At 44.3% G+C, this 17,367-nt stretch overlaps 1 protein-coding gene across 2 annotated transcripts in view; it reads right to left on the bottom strand.

Annotated features, from left to right (window-relative positions):
- Positions 1-539: 539 nt before the first annotated feature.
- Positions 540-17,367, bottom strand: part of PAPOLA (poly(A) polymerase alpha) — a 33,814-nt gene continuing 16,986 nt past the window's right edge. Inside the window, exons 13-22 of one of the 2 annotated variants that reach the window (XM_044274435.1) lie at positions 13,366-13,419; positions 11,676-11,795; positions 11,481-11,590; positions 11,276-11,397; positions 8,894-9,036; positions 8,386-8,483; positions 8,071-8,297; positions 7,498-7,566; positions 6,690-6,749; positions 540-2,403 (exon numbers count right to left, since the gene is read on the bottom strand). In XM_044274435.1, the coding sequence (XP_044130370.1) occupies positions 2,308-2,403; positions 6,690-6,749; positions 7,498-7,566; positions 8,071-8,297; positions 8,386-8,483; positions 8,894-9,036; positions 11,276-11,397; positions 11,481-11,590; positions 11,676-11,795; positions 13,366-13,419 (1,099 nt within the window). In that variant the 3' untranslated portion in view covers positions 540-2,307. The remainder of the gene's footprint in view (positions 2,404-6,689; positions 6,750-7,497; positions 7,567-8,070; positions 8,298-8,385; positions 8,484-8,893; positions 9,037-11,275; positions 11,398-11,480; positions 11,591-11,675; positions 11,796-13,365; positions 13,420-17,367) is intronic. The other variant, XM_044274437.1, reaches the window with a different exon arrangement.

The raw sequence follows: 17,367 nt of genomic DNA, 5'->3' as shown, positions 1-17,367 counted from the left end.
TGCCCCCAGCTTAATTTGTCTCCCCCCCCCATAGTGGCCCCCAGCTGTTTTTTAGTTGAATTGAAAAAAAAAAAAAAAAAAACTCACCTCATCCACTTGATCTCGCTGCAGTAGTCTCTTCTTTGCATTGAACATGGTGTGTGATGACATCACTGTGCGCTCCGCCGTGGTTACGATATGCGTGATCACGTAACCACAGTTACTTAAACGGCCGCCACACAGGCATTTTTCCCTGTTATGTGCATGAGGCCTAACTCACCAAGCGTTAATGGGCCCCAGCTCGACACACAAAACAGCAGAAGATTCCCACTACGACCAGTGATTGAGCAGGCATTTCCTGCCAGTACAATAGCCCCACGATCAGACAGAAACTATCATAAATCACTAGGATGCAGTCGGTGCGGGACATGAGGCCGACACATAAGCTGTGTTTTCCCCTGCGGTGGCCTTGCAATGTATGGATGGTATGTATGATCTGATAGGGCTGTGGTAATGCGATCACCCCTGAACACACACAATAAGGAGCAGCGTTGTGGGGTTGTGCAGTTTTTATTTTTTTTTATTTTTGTATATTTTTTTTTTCAATTGAGAAATACATCATCTGTTTACAAAATAGCTTCTGAAAAATACAAGGAGAACGGGGACTAAAAAACAAAGCAAACTCCAGTCATGAGACGATACATACATCATGCGGAAGCAACAGTCCGAACCGGTGGAAACTAAGAGTTAAAAGTTACAACACAGAAAGTGGGCAAAAAAAAGAAAAAAAAAAAAAAAGAAAAGGCCAACGTTGTCATGGGGGTGGGGGCAGAATGGAAAAGAAAAAACAATATGAACATCTTAGGTTTCTAGAAGGCTGCGAACAATGAATCGGGGGGGGGGCTTATCCTCTGGAGTAAACAGACGACTACTGTAACCTTGTGGTTGGAGTAACTACATGGGATACGCATAGGCCTGGTCATGGGGGACTGCCAAAATGTAGTACGATTGGGTGGGGAAGCAAGTCGTAATCATTGCACAGGGCTTAAAGTAAAAATAATATATACAGCTATGCCAGACTGTAAAGGTTAGGAGGCGTTTTCCAGGCTTTAAAAAAAAAAGTGTTTCTGCATCCCCTCCCCCACGCTGATCTTGTCCATACCCTTAGTCTGGTAGTTCAGTACTCACTTGAATGGAGATGACCTGCGATATTGCATCCAGCCATGAGTGGCGCTAAAACCCTTTTAAAGTTTGCACGATGCAAATGGTCACAAAAGTACAGAGAAGGTCACCATCCGAAAATCTTGTGGGGAGTTCGCTTGCTGCACGGGCATTCACGCCCTGAGTAACTTGCTTCGGGTTTGCACTTCCCACTGATTCATTTAATTAACCCCTAACGTTCCTACAGACACCCAGTACCCTACATAGCTTAAAGGACAAATCACAGCTTAAGTTCTCAAAGAATTCCAAACCAGACAAGTTACTTGACTTGTACCTGATCGTTTCTACCTTTGCTGCACTCTGCAGCGTGACTACAGCAAAAAACTAAAAACCCAGAACCCGATATCACCGAAAGAAACCGCCGCTCTTCTCATTGGCCGTTGTGTGTCATGTGACAAAGGCACACGTCTACTGCTGTGAGCGGGAAGCCGCGTCTCCCCCAAGAGATTGCATGAGCGGGAAACGAAGGCTATAACGTATATGACCAGTGTGAATTATGTGAGGAGGCAGGAAAAAAAAAAATACCCTTGAACTTGGCCTCTTGTCGCATCAGAACTCGCACAAATGATCCTAGTGACAGTAAGACAAAAACATCAACTTTTCACTTCCATTTTTTTTTCTTCAAGGGGGAAAACCCATCAAAATGACGAGTCCAGTGTTGGGATCCAACATGCAAAAAATTCTAGCACATGAATGAAACCGAAAAAGGACAATTAAAAGAAACCCATCTAAAAGTTCCTCACTACGGTTAAAAGAAACGAAACATAAAAGTGCGTCTGCTGAGAGCTTAGGCCGGTTGTATTGTCAATTTCTGCGAGCGATACATGAACTATCGTTGAGTACAGATGCAGTGATCAGTCTGATCGCCCAAGATTTCAGTCCTTTACGGTAAATGGCGACCAGTTACTGCTGCTTCAGACATCGTACTAACCTGGACTTCCAGATCGGTGCTTACAGGCCAATACAATTATTTAAACTATTTTTAAATTTTTTCCTTTAGTAACACCACGCTTCGGTACTCGTCTTCTCCAGCACTTCCAGGAGACCACTGTTCATCTGGCGGAGAGATCGTTTATGGACCCTGAGGAACTAAAACTGGGGGGAGTTTTACCGGTTCAGTCTTAGTTTTATAGAATTCTTGATAACTGGGATAGGGTTAGCCGGTAGTGCGGGGATATCAGACAGATCGGTACTGGACGATCGCTAGGGATAGAAGACAGGATCAAAAGGGGTGAGAAAAATAGTAACGCTCTTACCGACAACTGCATTATATCCTATGTAAGGGGCTTCAAGAGCATTCTACTCACAGCTAACTAGACTGGTTAACGAGGTCTGTGCAGGTTATTATGCAGGTTCACCCAAACTAATCTACATAAAAAGCTGAGTCACTTTGTATATAAACTGTATAAATACTCCAGAGCTGCACTCACTGTTCTGCTGTTGCAGTTAGGGATGAGCGGATTTCATATTTTGAAATTTGTTTTCGCTTTGTGTCGTGGTAATTACTGAAATGCGTTATAGATTCCGTTACCACGGACCATAAAGCAATTCCATAACAGCAGGCCATAGACTTCTATTATGACGGAATGAACAATGGCAGTGCTCCAGACTAAAAAAAATACCTAGTAGCCATTGGCTCCTGAACTGAAAAATTTAGGAGCCAAATCAAATTTTTAGTCGCCAAACCGAAACCGAATCAAAATTTTGGTATCGTGACAACGCTACGCCGATCAGATCGGCATAGGGTTGTTTTGATGCCAAAATTTTGATTCGCTTTCGTCACCATAAAAAAAGTATTGCGATACTCAATACCGCGCAAAAAAAACAACACCAAAAAAAGCCGCGTGCATTTCGCATTTTATGAAACATTCGGCCCATAATAGAACAGTCCTATCCTATTTTTTGGGGCACAAGGTGACAAAAAAATGGCGAATGCTCACCGCATAGGAGGCATTTTTTAATAATTTAATAGTTTGGACAGCGCTATGTAATATGTTTATTTATTTATTGTTTATATATTTTATATGTAAAATTGGGAAAGGGGGGATTTAAACTTAATATTTTAGGGTACTTTCACACTAGTGTTTTTCTTTTCCGGCATAGAGTTCCATCACAGGGGCTCTATACAGGAAAAGAACTGATCAGGCATATCCCCATGCATTCTGAATAGAGAGTAATCCGTTCAGGATGCATCAGGACGTCTTCAGTTCAGTCATTTTGACTGATCAGGCAAAAGATAAAACCGCAACATGCTACGGTTTTATCTCAGACGAAAAAAACTGAAGATTTGCCTGAATGCCGGATCCAGCATTTTTTCCCATAGGAATGTATTAGTGCCAGATCCGGCATTCAAAATACCGGAATGCACCCGCACTAAATCCGGACCCATTCACTTCTATGGGGCTGTGCACATGAGCAGTGATTTTCACACATCACTTGTGCGTTGCATGAAAATCGCAGCATGCTCTATGTTGTGCGTTTTTCACGTGAAAATCGCAAGCATCCGCAAGCAAGTGCGGATGCGGTGCGATTTTCACTCATGGTTGCTAGGATGAAAGTCTATTCACTGTATTATTTTCCCTTATAACATGGTTATAAGGGAAAATAATAGCATTCTTTAATACAGAATGCAGAGTAGAAGGTCAATATAATAAACATTGGTGGCGCAGTGCGCCCCCCAACACCCCAGTATGATAAACATTGGTGGCGCAGTGTGCCTTCCTAATATAATAAACATTGGTGGCGCAGTGTGCCCCCCTCAATATAATAAACATTGGTGGCGCAATGCGCACCCCCCAACACCCTAGTATAGTAAACATTGGTTGCGCAGTGTGCCCCCCCTCAATATAATAAACATTGGTGGCGCAGTGTGCACCCCCCCCCCCCCAACACCCCAGTATAATAAACATTGGTGGCGCAGTGTGCCCCCCCCCTCAATATAATGAACATTGGTGGCGCAGTGGGGAGTGCCAATGAGGGTTAAAAAATAAAAATTAACTCACCTCCTCCAATTGATCATCTCCTGTTCTTTCTTCAGGACCTGTCAAAGGACCTGTGGTGACATCACTGTGCTCATCACATGATACATCACCATGGTAATGGACCATGTGATGAGCTCAGTGACATCACCACAGGTCCTGAAGACAGAACAGGAGACCGACAGCTACGCAATAAACTGGAGGAGGTGAGTTAATTTTTTAAAGTTATTTTTTAACCCTCATTGGCACTTCCCACTGAGCCACCAATGTTTCTTATACTGGGGTGTTGGGGGGGGGGGGGCACACTGTGCCACCAATGTTTCTTATACTGGGGTGTTGGGGGGGGCACACTATGCCACCAATGTTTCGTTTTACTGGGGTGTTGGGGGGGGGGGGGCACACTGTGCAGGGAGTCTAAGAAAGAATCGAATGAGTCACAAGTCGGATCTTTAGTTCTTTTCACCTGCGACTCATTCGATTCTTTCTCCCTGTACTTGTCAGTGACTCAGAGCTGCAAGTGCTTGCCTTGCCTCAGCTCTGATTGGTTGGTGGGCGGGGAGGGGAGGGGCTGGCAGAAGCAGCTTCCACTCTAGGATCAGATTACACTCCTCCCAGCCCCTCCCTGCTGCCAGTGGCTCTGCTGTTGTCTGTGTGCTGTGACGGAGCTGACTGAGACTGAGGAGAACATCGGCGGCGGCGGCGGGGCAGAGAACTATCAGCTCCTGTGCCCGCGCTGTTCTACTGCAGAGCTGCCGCGGAGGGTCTAGTCGCAAATGGCGACAGGACTAAAAAGTCTTGTCGCCATTTGTAAATTCTTAGTCGCATTGGCGACCATTTTGGTCGCCATCTGGAGCCCTGAATGGAATGCCTCTAAAGGCATTGCGTTATGTTCTGTGGTAACGGAATCCATAAGGCAATTCAGTAAATACCACAACAGGAACCAAAAATGAATTTCAAAATATGAAATTCGCTCATCCCTAGTTGCAATCACTGTGTACATACATTACTTATCCTGTACTGATCCTGAGTTACATTCTGTATTATCCTCCAGAGCAGCACTCACTATTCTGCTGGTGCAGTCACTGTGTACATACATACATTACTTATCCTGTACTGATCCTAAGTTACATTCTGTATTATACTCCAGAGCTGCACTCACTATTCTGCTGGTGTAGTCACTGTGTACATACATTACTTACCGTGTACTGATCCTGAGTTACATCCTGTATTATACTGCAGAGCTGCACTCACTATTCTGCTGTTGCAGTCACTATACATACATTACTTATCCTGTACTGATCCTGAGTTACATCCTGTATTATACTCCAGAGCTGCACTCACTATTCTGCTGGTGCAGTCACTATACATACATTACTTATCCTGTACTGATCCTGAGTTACATCCTGTATTATACTCCAGAGCTGCACTCACTATTCTGCTGGTGCAGTCACTGTGTATATACATTACTTATCCTGTACTGATCCTGAGTTACATCCTGTATTATACTCCAGAGCTGCACTCACTATTCTGCTGGTTGTCACTGGAAAGAGAAGACTTGCTTTTTGACATACACGGCCCCCATCAGGTTGGCTAAGCTTTGATAATGCAGTGGGACGCAGTGACTGCTGTATGTTGTCTGATGTAGAGATGACATTTCCCAGAAAACAAATCACCAGAGAAAGCTTATGTGCAAAAAATGAACAAGCAGAGGATACTGGGAGAATGCAGCTCTGGAGTATAATACAGGCTGCAGTTTAGGATCAGTACAGGATAAGTAATGTATGTACAGTGACTACACCAGCAGAATAGTGAGTGCAGCTCTGGAGTATAATACAGAATGTAACTTAGGATCAGTACAGGATAAGTAATGTATGTATGTACACAGTGACTCCACCAGCAGAATAGTGAGTGCAGCTCTGGAGGATAATACAGAATGTAACTCAGGATCAGTACAGGATAAGTAATGTATGTACACAGTGACTGCACCAGCAGAATAGTGAGTGCAGCTCTGGAGGATAATACAGAATGTAACTCAGGATCAGTACAGGATAAGTAATGTATGTACACAGTGACTGCACCAGCAGAATAGTGAGTGCAGCTCTGGAGTATAATACAGGATGTAACTCAGGATCAGTACAGGATAAGTGATGTATGTACACAGTGACAGCACCAGCAGAATAGTGAGTGCAGCTCTGGAGTGTAATACAGGATGTAACTCAGGATCAGTAGAAGGAGTTAAAAAAGAAAAAAAAAAAGGGTACTGCATTTATACAGTTTCTCAGCATTTTATGTAGATTAATTCCATGTTCAATATGTACAAAAGGTAAACATTCATCAACTTTAACCAGATAAAATACAGACTTCAAACTGCATCTTCCTGACGTGACGGTTCCTGGCAGAAATCCTATTTATACTATAGATAAGGAGATGGTGTTGAAAGTAAAGAGAACAGAATAAAAAAAAAAATATCTGGTCTAGCTCATCTATGGCTTAATAGACAACCGGTGGTACCTGAGAAGATGGCAGAGCTCCGGGGACAGGGGATGAGGATTTCACGTCTCCATCTTGCTCCTGCAAAAAAAATTAACAAAAAAAATAAAAATACTTCATTAAAGGCCAGTTTCACTCGCACGTGCTAAAATCTTCTAGAAGGCTGCTCTGGTAGAGGAACAGCCTGGTGGATTTCATCATGTGGTGGTGGGTGATGGGGCAGGGATCCGACCTGTTTCCAGTATTAAAGGGGTTTTCCAATATCTAAAATATCCCCCCCAATGCCCGGGACCCTTGTATGGATTATACTTATATGATCCAAGTGACGGGGAGAGGCAGCGGCGGCCATGCAGGGAACCAGAGCGAAGTGGGAGCCGGTAAGTATAATCCATAGAAGAAGCCCGGGCACTGGGGGGGATATTTTGGAATTTCGGATATCGGAAAACCTTTTCAATGCTTACAGGCTGGATCGTTGCCAGTTCCAATTACAGTTATTGGGGTCTGGTGGTGCTCTGGCCCTCTGTGGCTATGTGGGGTGACACCCGTTCTTATGATTTGTGAAACTCTGCAGCGAAATACTGTACAATACATTTGGATGCGTTTTTGAAAACTCTCCACATGTAGCGGAAAGATTCTGCACGGGAGAACTAGCATGCTGTGGATTTTCAACAAGTAATTTTTTCCCTTCAATGTGCATGAAGTGAAATCCTGAGCAAAATCCGCAGGTAAGAAATGCAGATTTCACCACGTGTCCTTATCTTTACGGTAAGTCATTCTAAGATGTAGTCGCCATAACTATAACATAGTCTGAATAAGCTCCTATTTTTACCTTTACAACTTCCACTTCAACTTTCTGTGATTCCTCCACCTCATTCGCAGTACAGGCATAGAGTTCATCCTATGAAAAGACCCAAAAACAAAATCACTACTTGGGGCTGATCGCTGTGATTCTTCCTCCAGGAGACATACACAGGCTTCTCTAAAAACAGATCAATAGCAGGAGGGAAAATCAGCTGCGAATTCTCATCCTCTCTAGGACCACCACTAGCAGGTATTTGGCTGAAACTAGTAGTATGGCCATTTTACCTGCACATGTGATTATTATTAACACACTTAGGGGAGGATTTATCAAAACGGACGTAAAGTCGAATTGGCTTAGTTGCCCATAACAACCAATCAGATTCCCCCTTTCATTTTTCAAAGCTTTTTTGGAAAATGAAAGGTGGAATCTGATAGTTGCCCATAGCAACTTCAGACAGTTTTCCTTTACACCAGTTCTTACATTTTAAAGGGGGAGATTTAAAGGTTCACCCCTGCAGGATTATGATCGGGAATTGAGTGAGTGGCAATTCCCTAATATAGATCTACAGATTTAACTGAATTGCTCTGATGCAATAAATACCTCTTCGATTTTGGTTTTCTTCGGACTCTCCTCTTTCGGTGATGAGGAAGACCGCTTTATACCAGAAGATACAGGACTGGGCAATTTTGCCGCTATGTTCGTTGAAGGCTTTGAGACTTGGTTCACCAAGCGGGTTGCGGTCACGACTCTGGACACCACAGGCTTCGGTGTCGAGGAATTAGCTGGCTGCATGGCAGTATCAGAAGGAATGCTATCGTTGAGGTTATCTGCAAGAAATGGGTCTCTAAATTATGAGAGAAAACAAAATCTGTACAGACCCTAGGCTGTAAACCTCACAAAGCCTTTCAAACCTACCCCATGACGTATCGCCGGGATTGCTCGGAGGTGCAATGACTTCTGCAGCAGCTGTGGTCGTGGCTGAAGAGTTGACAGGTACCGCTGGACTGCTTCTACTAATTGGAAACCACAGACAAGTGTTGTAAGATAATCGTCTGCGCGTCATCTACATTAAGAGCATGTATTAAGCTGGTCATACACATTAATGTCACATGGCCATCTAAAGCGTATGGGGGCCTCTGACACATCTCATACATTGGTGGCATATTGCCAAGATATGCTTCCAGTGTCAAGGAGCAGGTCCTAGAGGTGGGATCTGCACCTATAACCAGGGGAAAGAAGGATTGGGCAGTTGGCTTTCATCATGCCTGACTCTCTTGTTCTCAGGGATAGAAAAGCTTGGCGACTGCTTTCTCCCCTCTTTTCATCAAGAATATATGCATGCTTGGCCGAGTGTGCATGTGGGGATCGGAGGAATGGCTAACGTGTATGATGGGTAGCCAATATAAGAAAATGTTGCTTTTACCCCTGGGACAATCCTGAGGCATTCAATGGACTACTCTTCGTAGCATTGGTGGGAGAAGGCACAGACATACTGTTGTCACTGTCCATCGATAGGTCCAAGCTGCTGTCATTGAGGGAGACGAGCTTCACGCCCTCCATTGAATGCTGCAAAAAATAAGGCAAACTTCTTCAGATCGGCAGAAAGACTGAACTTTTCTTATCAGATACAAGCGCTGCACAAGGTCACTGGGCCTTGTATGAATATCAGTGACCTGCACCATCAGCAGGATCAGGTCGTGGGGAGGCTATTCTTTATAACATGGCTATACACATACTACAGACTGCTATGACGTATATTAGGGCACTGCGGATAATACAATTGTCTGATAGGAGTTGTACTCTCTGGCTCCGGTCTGTGTGCACTGGGACGAAACTGATTTGGTGACCTCAGTCTAACAATGTCTGGTTTCGTACTCATTGTCACTGGGGTCATCCTACACAACTACACAAAGACTGGTCTTGTAAAAACAACACTGCACTCTGGGACAGAAGAGGGACTGTCACGGAGCTAGTTATAATACCAGTGTGCAAATAGTGTGGAAATCCCTGACGAATGGACTGGTTGTTAGAGAATCAGATGGCTGACTCAGACAGAAAATGTGCAGACGGTGTCACGGACAGAACATGGCCATCGGTGCATCTAAAAGGAAAGTCTATTGCAGCCGTCTTCAGCAGTGTTTAAGTAATCAGCAGGGGTCCTAGCGTCCGGACCCCCGCCAACCTAATCCTTTGATATGTCACTGACATATTAAAGGTTTATGTAAAGTGCAATTACTCTAAGTAAAACATTGCTATCGTTCTGCATCCACAGCTGCTATGCAGTCCCATGCATCTCCATGGTAACAGACAACAAACCACGCAAGTACAGCCACAGCACCTTCTATCTGTTCCCAGCTTGGTAAAAACATACTATAATTTACTTGGCTGAAAAAAAAAATATAATATAAAAAATAATAAAGCGGTTGTGAAGGCAGACATGGTCTTTTAGCAAATATCGGAACTGTTCCAAAAAACTGGAGCAGACTGAAGGAGACCTCCTGAAGTGCTGCTGAACTTTTATGGTTTATTCAAGCACAGTGCCAGGTGTGACTGTATGGTGCCGCACATCAACCTTAGAGGGGCTGTCCAGTCAACGAAAGGGTTTGCCTAATGGCGTGGGGCGCTTCAAACAAATACATGTTTTTAAGGGAATCTGTCACCACAATCTCGTTATTACCTGCAGTAATACATGAGTACTACCACAGATAAGGAGTCCAGATTGCCATTTTTCCTTTTCCTACTGCCCCTGTTCCCTCGCTGTCAGCGCTCAAAGCTGCACTGAAATACAGAGTCAGAACTGCTGTGCATGTGCACAGGAGTCCTCTCCATTGTGTTGGCGCAGTACAGCAGTCCGGACTGTGTATTTCAGCAGGGAATGGCAGGCAGAGGGAAAATAAAAAATGGTGATCTGGACTCTATGTGCAGGATTACTGCAGATAACAGTCCAGAAATGTGGTGACAGATCCAGTCACTGCTGACCTCAGGTAGGAGGTCATGTGCTAAGCCCATGACTGCTACAGCCACTTAAAGGGGTTGTCCAGGTTCAAAGCTGAACCCGGAGATATCCGCTTCTCCCTCTCACATGCATTTCTGGCTCCGACGCGGTCCTTTGCCCTGTGCTGAATCACGCAGAGCAAAGGCTTTTTCTGGAGATCCGGCGATGAACCGGGCTCTCCATGCATAAGCTAGGCAGAGGCTTCCGCCTAACAGTGAGCCAGTGATGGCACTAATGGGCGGGGTTTAGTGCTGTCCTTGCCTGTAAAATGGCTAGGGCAGTGCTAAATCCCGCCCATCAGTGCCGGTGACGTCAATGAACACTGCTAGGCGGAATCTGCCGCCTAGCAGTGTAAAAACAAACAAAAGCCCTTGCCCTGTGTGATCCAGTGCAGGGGAAGGGAGAGCATTGGAGCATAAAATGCTCTGATGCTCATATCAGAGGGGCTGAGTGGGTGAAAACGGGGATATGTCTGGGTTCAGCTCTGAACCCAGACAATCCCTTTAATTGTCTCAGTGGTGATACCGCTTAGAGCAGTGATTGGCTGTAGTGGTCACATGCTTACAAGACACATGACTGCAGAGACCAATGGTGTTGGACTGGTGGCAACTATTTTAATGTACAGAGAGACCACTTAAGTTGAGCTGCAGTACCCAGCAAAGTATGCATGCTGATGTGTCTGTATAAACTTTAAGAGTGCAGAGATCCACAGAGATCAGACCTCTGACAAAGACAAATTAATAGTTATCCTAAAAATATAATACTGACTGAACGTCCTCGACAACTTAACGTTTCAGATCAGGGATTTACCTTTTTCTTTTTCGGCAATACGTGTGTCGGGAGGAGCTGATGCAGTCGCTTCCTTTTCACGTGCATTGCTGCAATCTTCATGTCCATTTCAAACATTTTGCTGTTTATTGCCTGCCTGTAAACTGTCCAAAACATAAAAAAGGTAAGAAGCCATCTAAAGATAAAACGCATCACCCTCTCCTTGTCTAAGAGCAGGAAGAGTTACCAGTGTCCGTAAAGGCCTGGATGTCGTAAGTAAGGTCCACGCTGAGATTTTCTGAGTTTTCCATCTTTTTGAACACCAATCCAATAACCCACATGGTCTGGAATTCTTCCCTGTAATAGGAGAACATTTGTAAATCTGGTAGAGCCACGAGATCCACACCCCCAGACATCACGGCTCTGAGTACATCAGCCTTACTTTTCTGGGTTTTCTCCAGGAGCTGGGAATGACTGAGGGTTCACATGAGCGAGTGTGATAAATTCATTCTTCTCTAGACTTCCAACGAGGATACGGATCTTCGACTCTACTAAACCCACCCTGTAACGGCATTAATCGTGCTCTGAATAGGACTGGTTTTGAAAACTGTATTGGACAAGACAATATTTGCTCTATGACATTAGGTAAAAGGATCTGCTCCCCCTGGTCCTCCAAAAACAGGGCCACTCTTGCTTCTAATTTTGCCATTCATAGATCGCAAGCAGAAATACTGAAATGATGAGCTTTACTATGTAATGGTTTACACTCTAAAGCAGGCATCCTCAAACAGCGGCCCTCCAGCTGTTGCAAAACTACAACTCCCAGCATGCCCGGACAGCCTACAGCTATCAGCCTACAGCAGGGCATTGTGGGAGTTGTAGTTTTAAAACAGCTGGAGGGACGCAGTTTCAGGATGCCTACTCTAAAGGCTATGTACACTTTCGGGGCTTTTTTTTTTTACGATTGCATTCTACTCATTTTGGGCAAAAAATATTTTTTTTTCAATTGGTCTTTATTAAAAATATTCAGCCATTCTATCACAAAGGGTTAACTGTCTAGCTGTGCGAATTCTGCTTTCACTTCGTGTTGTCATCTAATAACCGTAGTCTCTAAATTACTAAAAAGGTCATAAACACTTATATATAGGGTGTATTAGACAACCCGAGGCCGCTAGCGAATGTTGGGAGGGAAGCGTTCCCTCCCGGCAATCGGCAGACAGCTAGCAGAGGACACCACTGCTATTACATGCAGCGATCGCCTCCACAACATGGTGAGGAGCGATCACTATGCCATCGCTCATCCCCATGCAGGGCAGCGGCGTGCTGAAAGATCTGGACTGCCCAATGAACAAGCTCGTTCATCCGGCATGTAGAGGCAGTATTAGACTGCCAGATTGCTTGTTAGCGATTATCGGGAAGTCTAATATACCCTTAAGCCACATGCTTACCAGTAGGATAAGAATTGAACTATAAAGGAGTGTTTATAAGGTCAGAGAGCAAAGATAAGGAGCTGTCCTGACGGAGCAGACAGAATTCAGATCCTGCTCCTAGAGAAACTCAAGGCTACACAAAGACAGTGGCTTAAAATGTTTAATAAAGATTAATATAATTTTTTTTATTTTTTAGCTCAATGCAATACGAAATTGCCCCCAAAAGGTGTACATAGCCTTTAAAAGGTAAAGCATTCCATGTTATAAAGTGACATGTTTCAAGCTATTCCATCACTGTAATTGGGCTCAGGATTCATCAGTCCCGAGAAGGAAGGTGTCAGGGTGCTGATTCAGCACTGCACCTCCCCTAAAGTGTCCCCCCCCCCCCCAGCCAGGCATTGTAAAGAGAACTGCAGCACATTCTCATACAAGTGAATGCAGCGTCCTTCAAAGCCGGGTGGCCAGCGGATACAGAGCTGGATCAGTGCTGTGGCCTCTTCATCCTCAGGACTTATAAGACCCCCCCATGATCACGAAGGGATGGCATATCCTAGCTATATGAAATTACATGATAGGAGTACCCCTTTAAGCGCACGTGAAACCTTACTGATGGCGTCCCCTTTCGTTGGCCGAATTATTTACAACCAATGTGTAACACGTAAAAAAGAAGCAGAGCTACACTTACCATTGGATCGTACTTACCATTCAAGATGCTGTTTTTCGGTTGGTGCACTTGCGAGCAGAATAATATAATGCCTTTGAAGATAAAGACAATTCTATTTTATTGCAAGGATATTAACACAGTGAGTTCACCTGCCCAAATAACCCCCCGCCCAAAAAAATTGGGCAACTTCTAAAAAATGCATTCAAACACAAGTGTTGTCTTTAGGTTCTCGTCTGTAACCCTTCATCTCCCGCTGCTTGTGATATTTGGGCAGCGCACAATACAGTTGTGGCAGAAGCGGCAGACCTCCTTACCTGGACAGACGATCGTCTCCAGTGGCATTTTCCTGCTGAAACTAATTACCAGTCTCTCACAATATAGCGCAATAACTTCTGTCTCTACCAATCACCCAGATCAAACATGTTGAAGTAAGAGCCACTGTCTTCTCAGGTCACTTACAAAACACGACCTAATAGCCGTGGACAACACCAAGGTCCACGCTGAAGAGGACATAACCCTGATTCATACAAGCATACAGTTTCATATGGATTTCATTCCTTTCCCGCCACGTCATACATGGTAGCAGGCGCCCAAATTTTTGCCAAGCAGGAGGCATATGGGTCCGCCAACCACAATGGATCCAAAAAATAAAAAACATCAGATCCTTACATCTGGGAATATAAAATAATGCATTAAAAAAAGATGACCCCCCTCGACACAAGACACACTGTATGTAGCAGCGCATTAGAACCACTCGCCAATACCCACCCTGTCAGTGGTAATCTGCAATCAATGCAGAGGGTATTAAGGGGTATTCCTAGAGCTGAGCAGGCTGTAACTCCAGTAGAAGTCAATGAAAGCTACGGAAACTTCACAGCACACCGAGCGGAGAGACTCCATAGCTCCATTCATGGGAGTTGCAGAAACAGCATAGTGCAGCCCACTCGGCTATTTCCGTAACTCCGGCCACATAGACTGTGACTGGCTGACACTGGAATACCCCTTAAAATTGGGATTTACATGCTCCTTTCCATGTTCTACTGACGGTGTATAACTAAAGCAACTTGAATAAGATTAGAAATTAAGGTCAGATTTTTTTTCTGTGTGTCTGGTATTGCATTCATGTGATTGGAACAGCGCCATTTCTAAGAGGGGAAAAAAATAAATAAAAAAGGTTTTCCTACTCTGGTGACTACAGGATACATTAAATACAGTACTAGCTCATCTTTGCCTTATATTAGATTTGCAAGTTACACAGCAGAAAAAGGGCCGTCTCACTACAGAAAACCCCTTTCCTTATGCTCCAGTATGGCATTGGCAGAAGTCACCTCAGTTTCTGGCAAAGAGACCTGCAATGGGGGCATTCACCAGACCATAAAGGCCTTAATGTTACATGCTAAAATAAGGCTTAAAGGGGTTGTTCCATCTGAACATTCATGGCAAATCAATGGGAATGAGTCTCACCTCTGGGGCCCGACCATCTCAGTACAGTGGTGCATGCTACAGTGAATGGAGAGGTGGCCATGCATGAGCGTCTCCATCATTCATTGCAATATTTTTGGAAGTCTCATTGCAGGCAATGGAGAGAGACGGGGCATGTGCGGCCACTGCAGTGCACATCAGGGGCCCTTTCCTGAGACAGGAGGGTCCCAGAGGTTAAAACAGTGGATCAGCCAGCCCATCACCAGCCTGGTGTATTGAATCTCATTCCAACAGGAGGTCTCTTCAGCCATATTGGTTTATTAAAAGCTGCTCATAGCAGTCAGATTTCAGCTTTCTAAACAGACCTACCGAAAAAAAGGAACACTCCACACATTCCATCTAGAGCAGGTCCTGAAGGGGGCAATACGTGACTTCTGTCCCCGGGGTTCACATTTAACACTGCTGGGATCCCCACAGTCAAGAACGGGTTATCCTCTGGGTGAATGGAGCAGTGCTCTCCATTCACTTCTATAGGACTGCCAGATATTGCAGAGCGCTGTACTCGTCAGTCTCTAAAGAAGTGAATGGAGTGGCGATCACATATTCACGGAGGGGACCCAGTCTCATGATTGTGGGGGTCCCCCAGCGATCATATATTTTACACCTATCCTTTGGATAAGTGATAAATTCTGTTAATTGGAAAACCCCTTTAAATCACCAGCACCGTTCAGGCCCCACACTAGGCATAAATCTGCTTTTTGCAGAGTGCTCCCTTATTCTCTGTAGGCAGCAAGGATACTTCTGGGACAGTTTTGATACTCAAATGTGGGGTACACTTTAAAAGGGTTATCCAACTTGCGCTGCGCTCCTGTGCGGGCAGCCACTTCAGGGATCACGTGCCGTACTTTAGGAGTCAGAACCTGCATGAGAATGAATCTCTCACTTGCGCTGTGGGTTCTGACTCCAGGCTAGAATCACGTACCCAAAGTACGGCACGTGATCCCGGAAGTGGCCGACACACAGGAGCGCAGCGCAAGGTAGATAACTCTTTTAAAGGGGTTGTCCAGGATTTTGGTATTGATGGCCTGTCCTCATTCACAATTGCACTGATCACTGACCTTCCACAAGAAATTCTTAACAAAAAAATTATATATAAACAACCTGCGTTTAAAAAGGCAAATTAAAACACGGACACTTTAACCTTATTTCCTTTTTTTTTTTTTGTTTTTTTTTTTTTTTTTTTTTTTATTATTAGCTATTAACATACAGAGATAAAATATACAACGGTAGAAGCTCACGCACACAAACCAACCCAAAACCAAGTACAAGAAATCTGGCATGCAGGAAAAAAAAGGCAGAGAAAACAGTATTTTAACAGTTCTCCAGGAGGCCAAATGCATCTCCCATCAAACGCGTGCGGCATAAACAGGGAGAAGGTGCCTTGTCTTCTAAATGGCTTTTCCATGCTTTTATGTAAGCTACTGGACCCAGCCAGGAATGAAAAAAATGAAATATTATTTTCCCTACATTGTGTACTTGGAACATATCTGTTTAACTTCCCAATCAATCGCTGCACTTAGGATTGTATCGGGCTCTGTTCACACTACTGTCATGGCTTCCCAGTGATCAAACCATTGTCTTATAATTGGTTCCTGGTGTCAAACACAGTAACAGGCATGTGGGTGACAACGTCTGTAAAAATGGAAGCCATGACATCAGTGTAAACATGGCCTCTGCTTTGGGTGTGAATGGAGAAGAAAACCTACAGCTTTTCAAAGTTACTCGACTTTTCACTTAGAAAAGTCTGTAAGTAAAATGTTCAACCAGTCAAGGAGCCAATACCAGTACAGATACCAGTGAGAGTAGTCCACTTATACCGCAGTATCTGCTTGTACAAGACAGTCAATGGCCTAGATTTACTAATGTGCCTGCACCTAAAATCTGCCTAAATCTGAGCAAATTTGAAGCAACAAGGGTTTCTATTCCTCCCCTTGAATAGGTGGCAGGGCTTAGTTGGAAAGATTCCACCATTTTGTACCAAACTTGCACCACAATTCTGGCGTAAAATTCTCTCAAAAAGTGAGCCAAGCAATAGGTGGTATAAAGCTAGATGAACGTGTCTATCCTTGCTCCACATTTATCATCCAGCCGGTGATGAATCTGGTGCAGGTCCAGACCGCCGCCATTCATAGGATTAGTAAATCCGGGGCCATAACATTAGAAATAAATGGTTATATACATTCTTAATCAACGCCATGTATTTTATTATCTGGACCTGCAGCTAGGATTTTATTTATGCCGCACTAGTAATAAGCTGATGTACTATACATGTACCTACAGCCTAACTATACCATTAAGGGGTTATCCAGGAATTTGACCTCCGGATAGGTCAGCAATATCAGATTGGCAGGGGTGAGACTCCCAGGACCCCCACCAATCAGCTATTTGAAGAGGACACTATTCACTGGAGCTCTGGTCTCTACACAGCACCATCCATTGTATAGTGGCTGTTCTTGGTATTACAGCTCAACCCCATTCACTTGAATGGGACTAAGCTGCGTCTAGGCCACGTGACTGATATACAGTGACATTACTGGCCTAGGAAGAGGGCTAAGCGC

Source organism: Bufo gargarizans, unplaced genomic scaffold, assembly GCF_014858855.1.
Source record: "Bufo gargarizans isolate SCDJY-AF-19 unplaced genomic scaffold, ASM1485885v1 original_scaffold_1762_pilon, whole genome shotgun sequence".
Lineage (NCBI taxonomy): Eukaryota > Metazoa > Chordata > Amphibia > Anura > Bufonidae > Bufo > Bufo gargarizans.
Note: the sequence above shows the minus strand (reverse complement) of the source record. Positions and strands in the feature narration are given on the sequence as shown.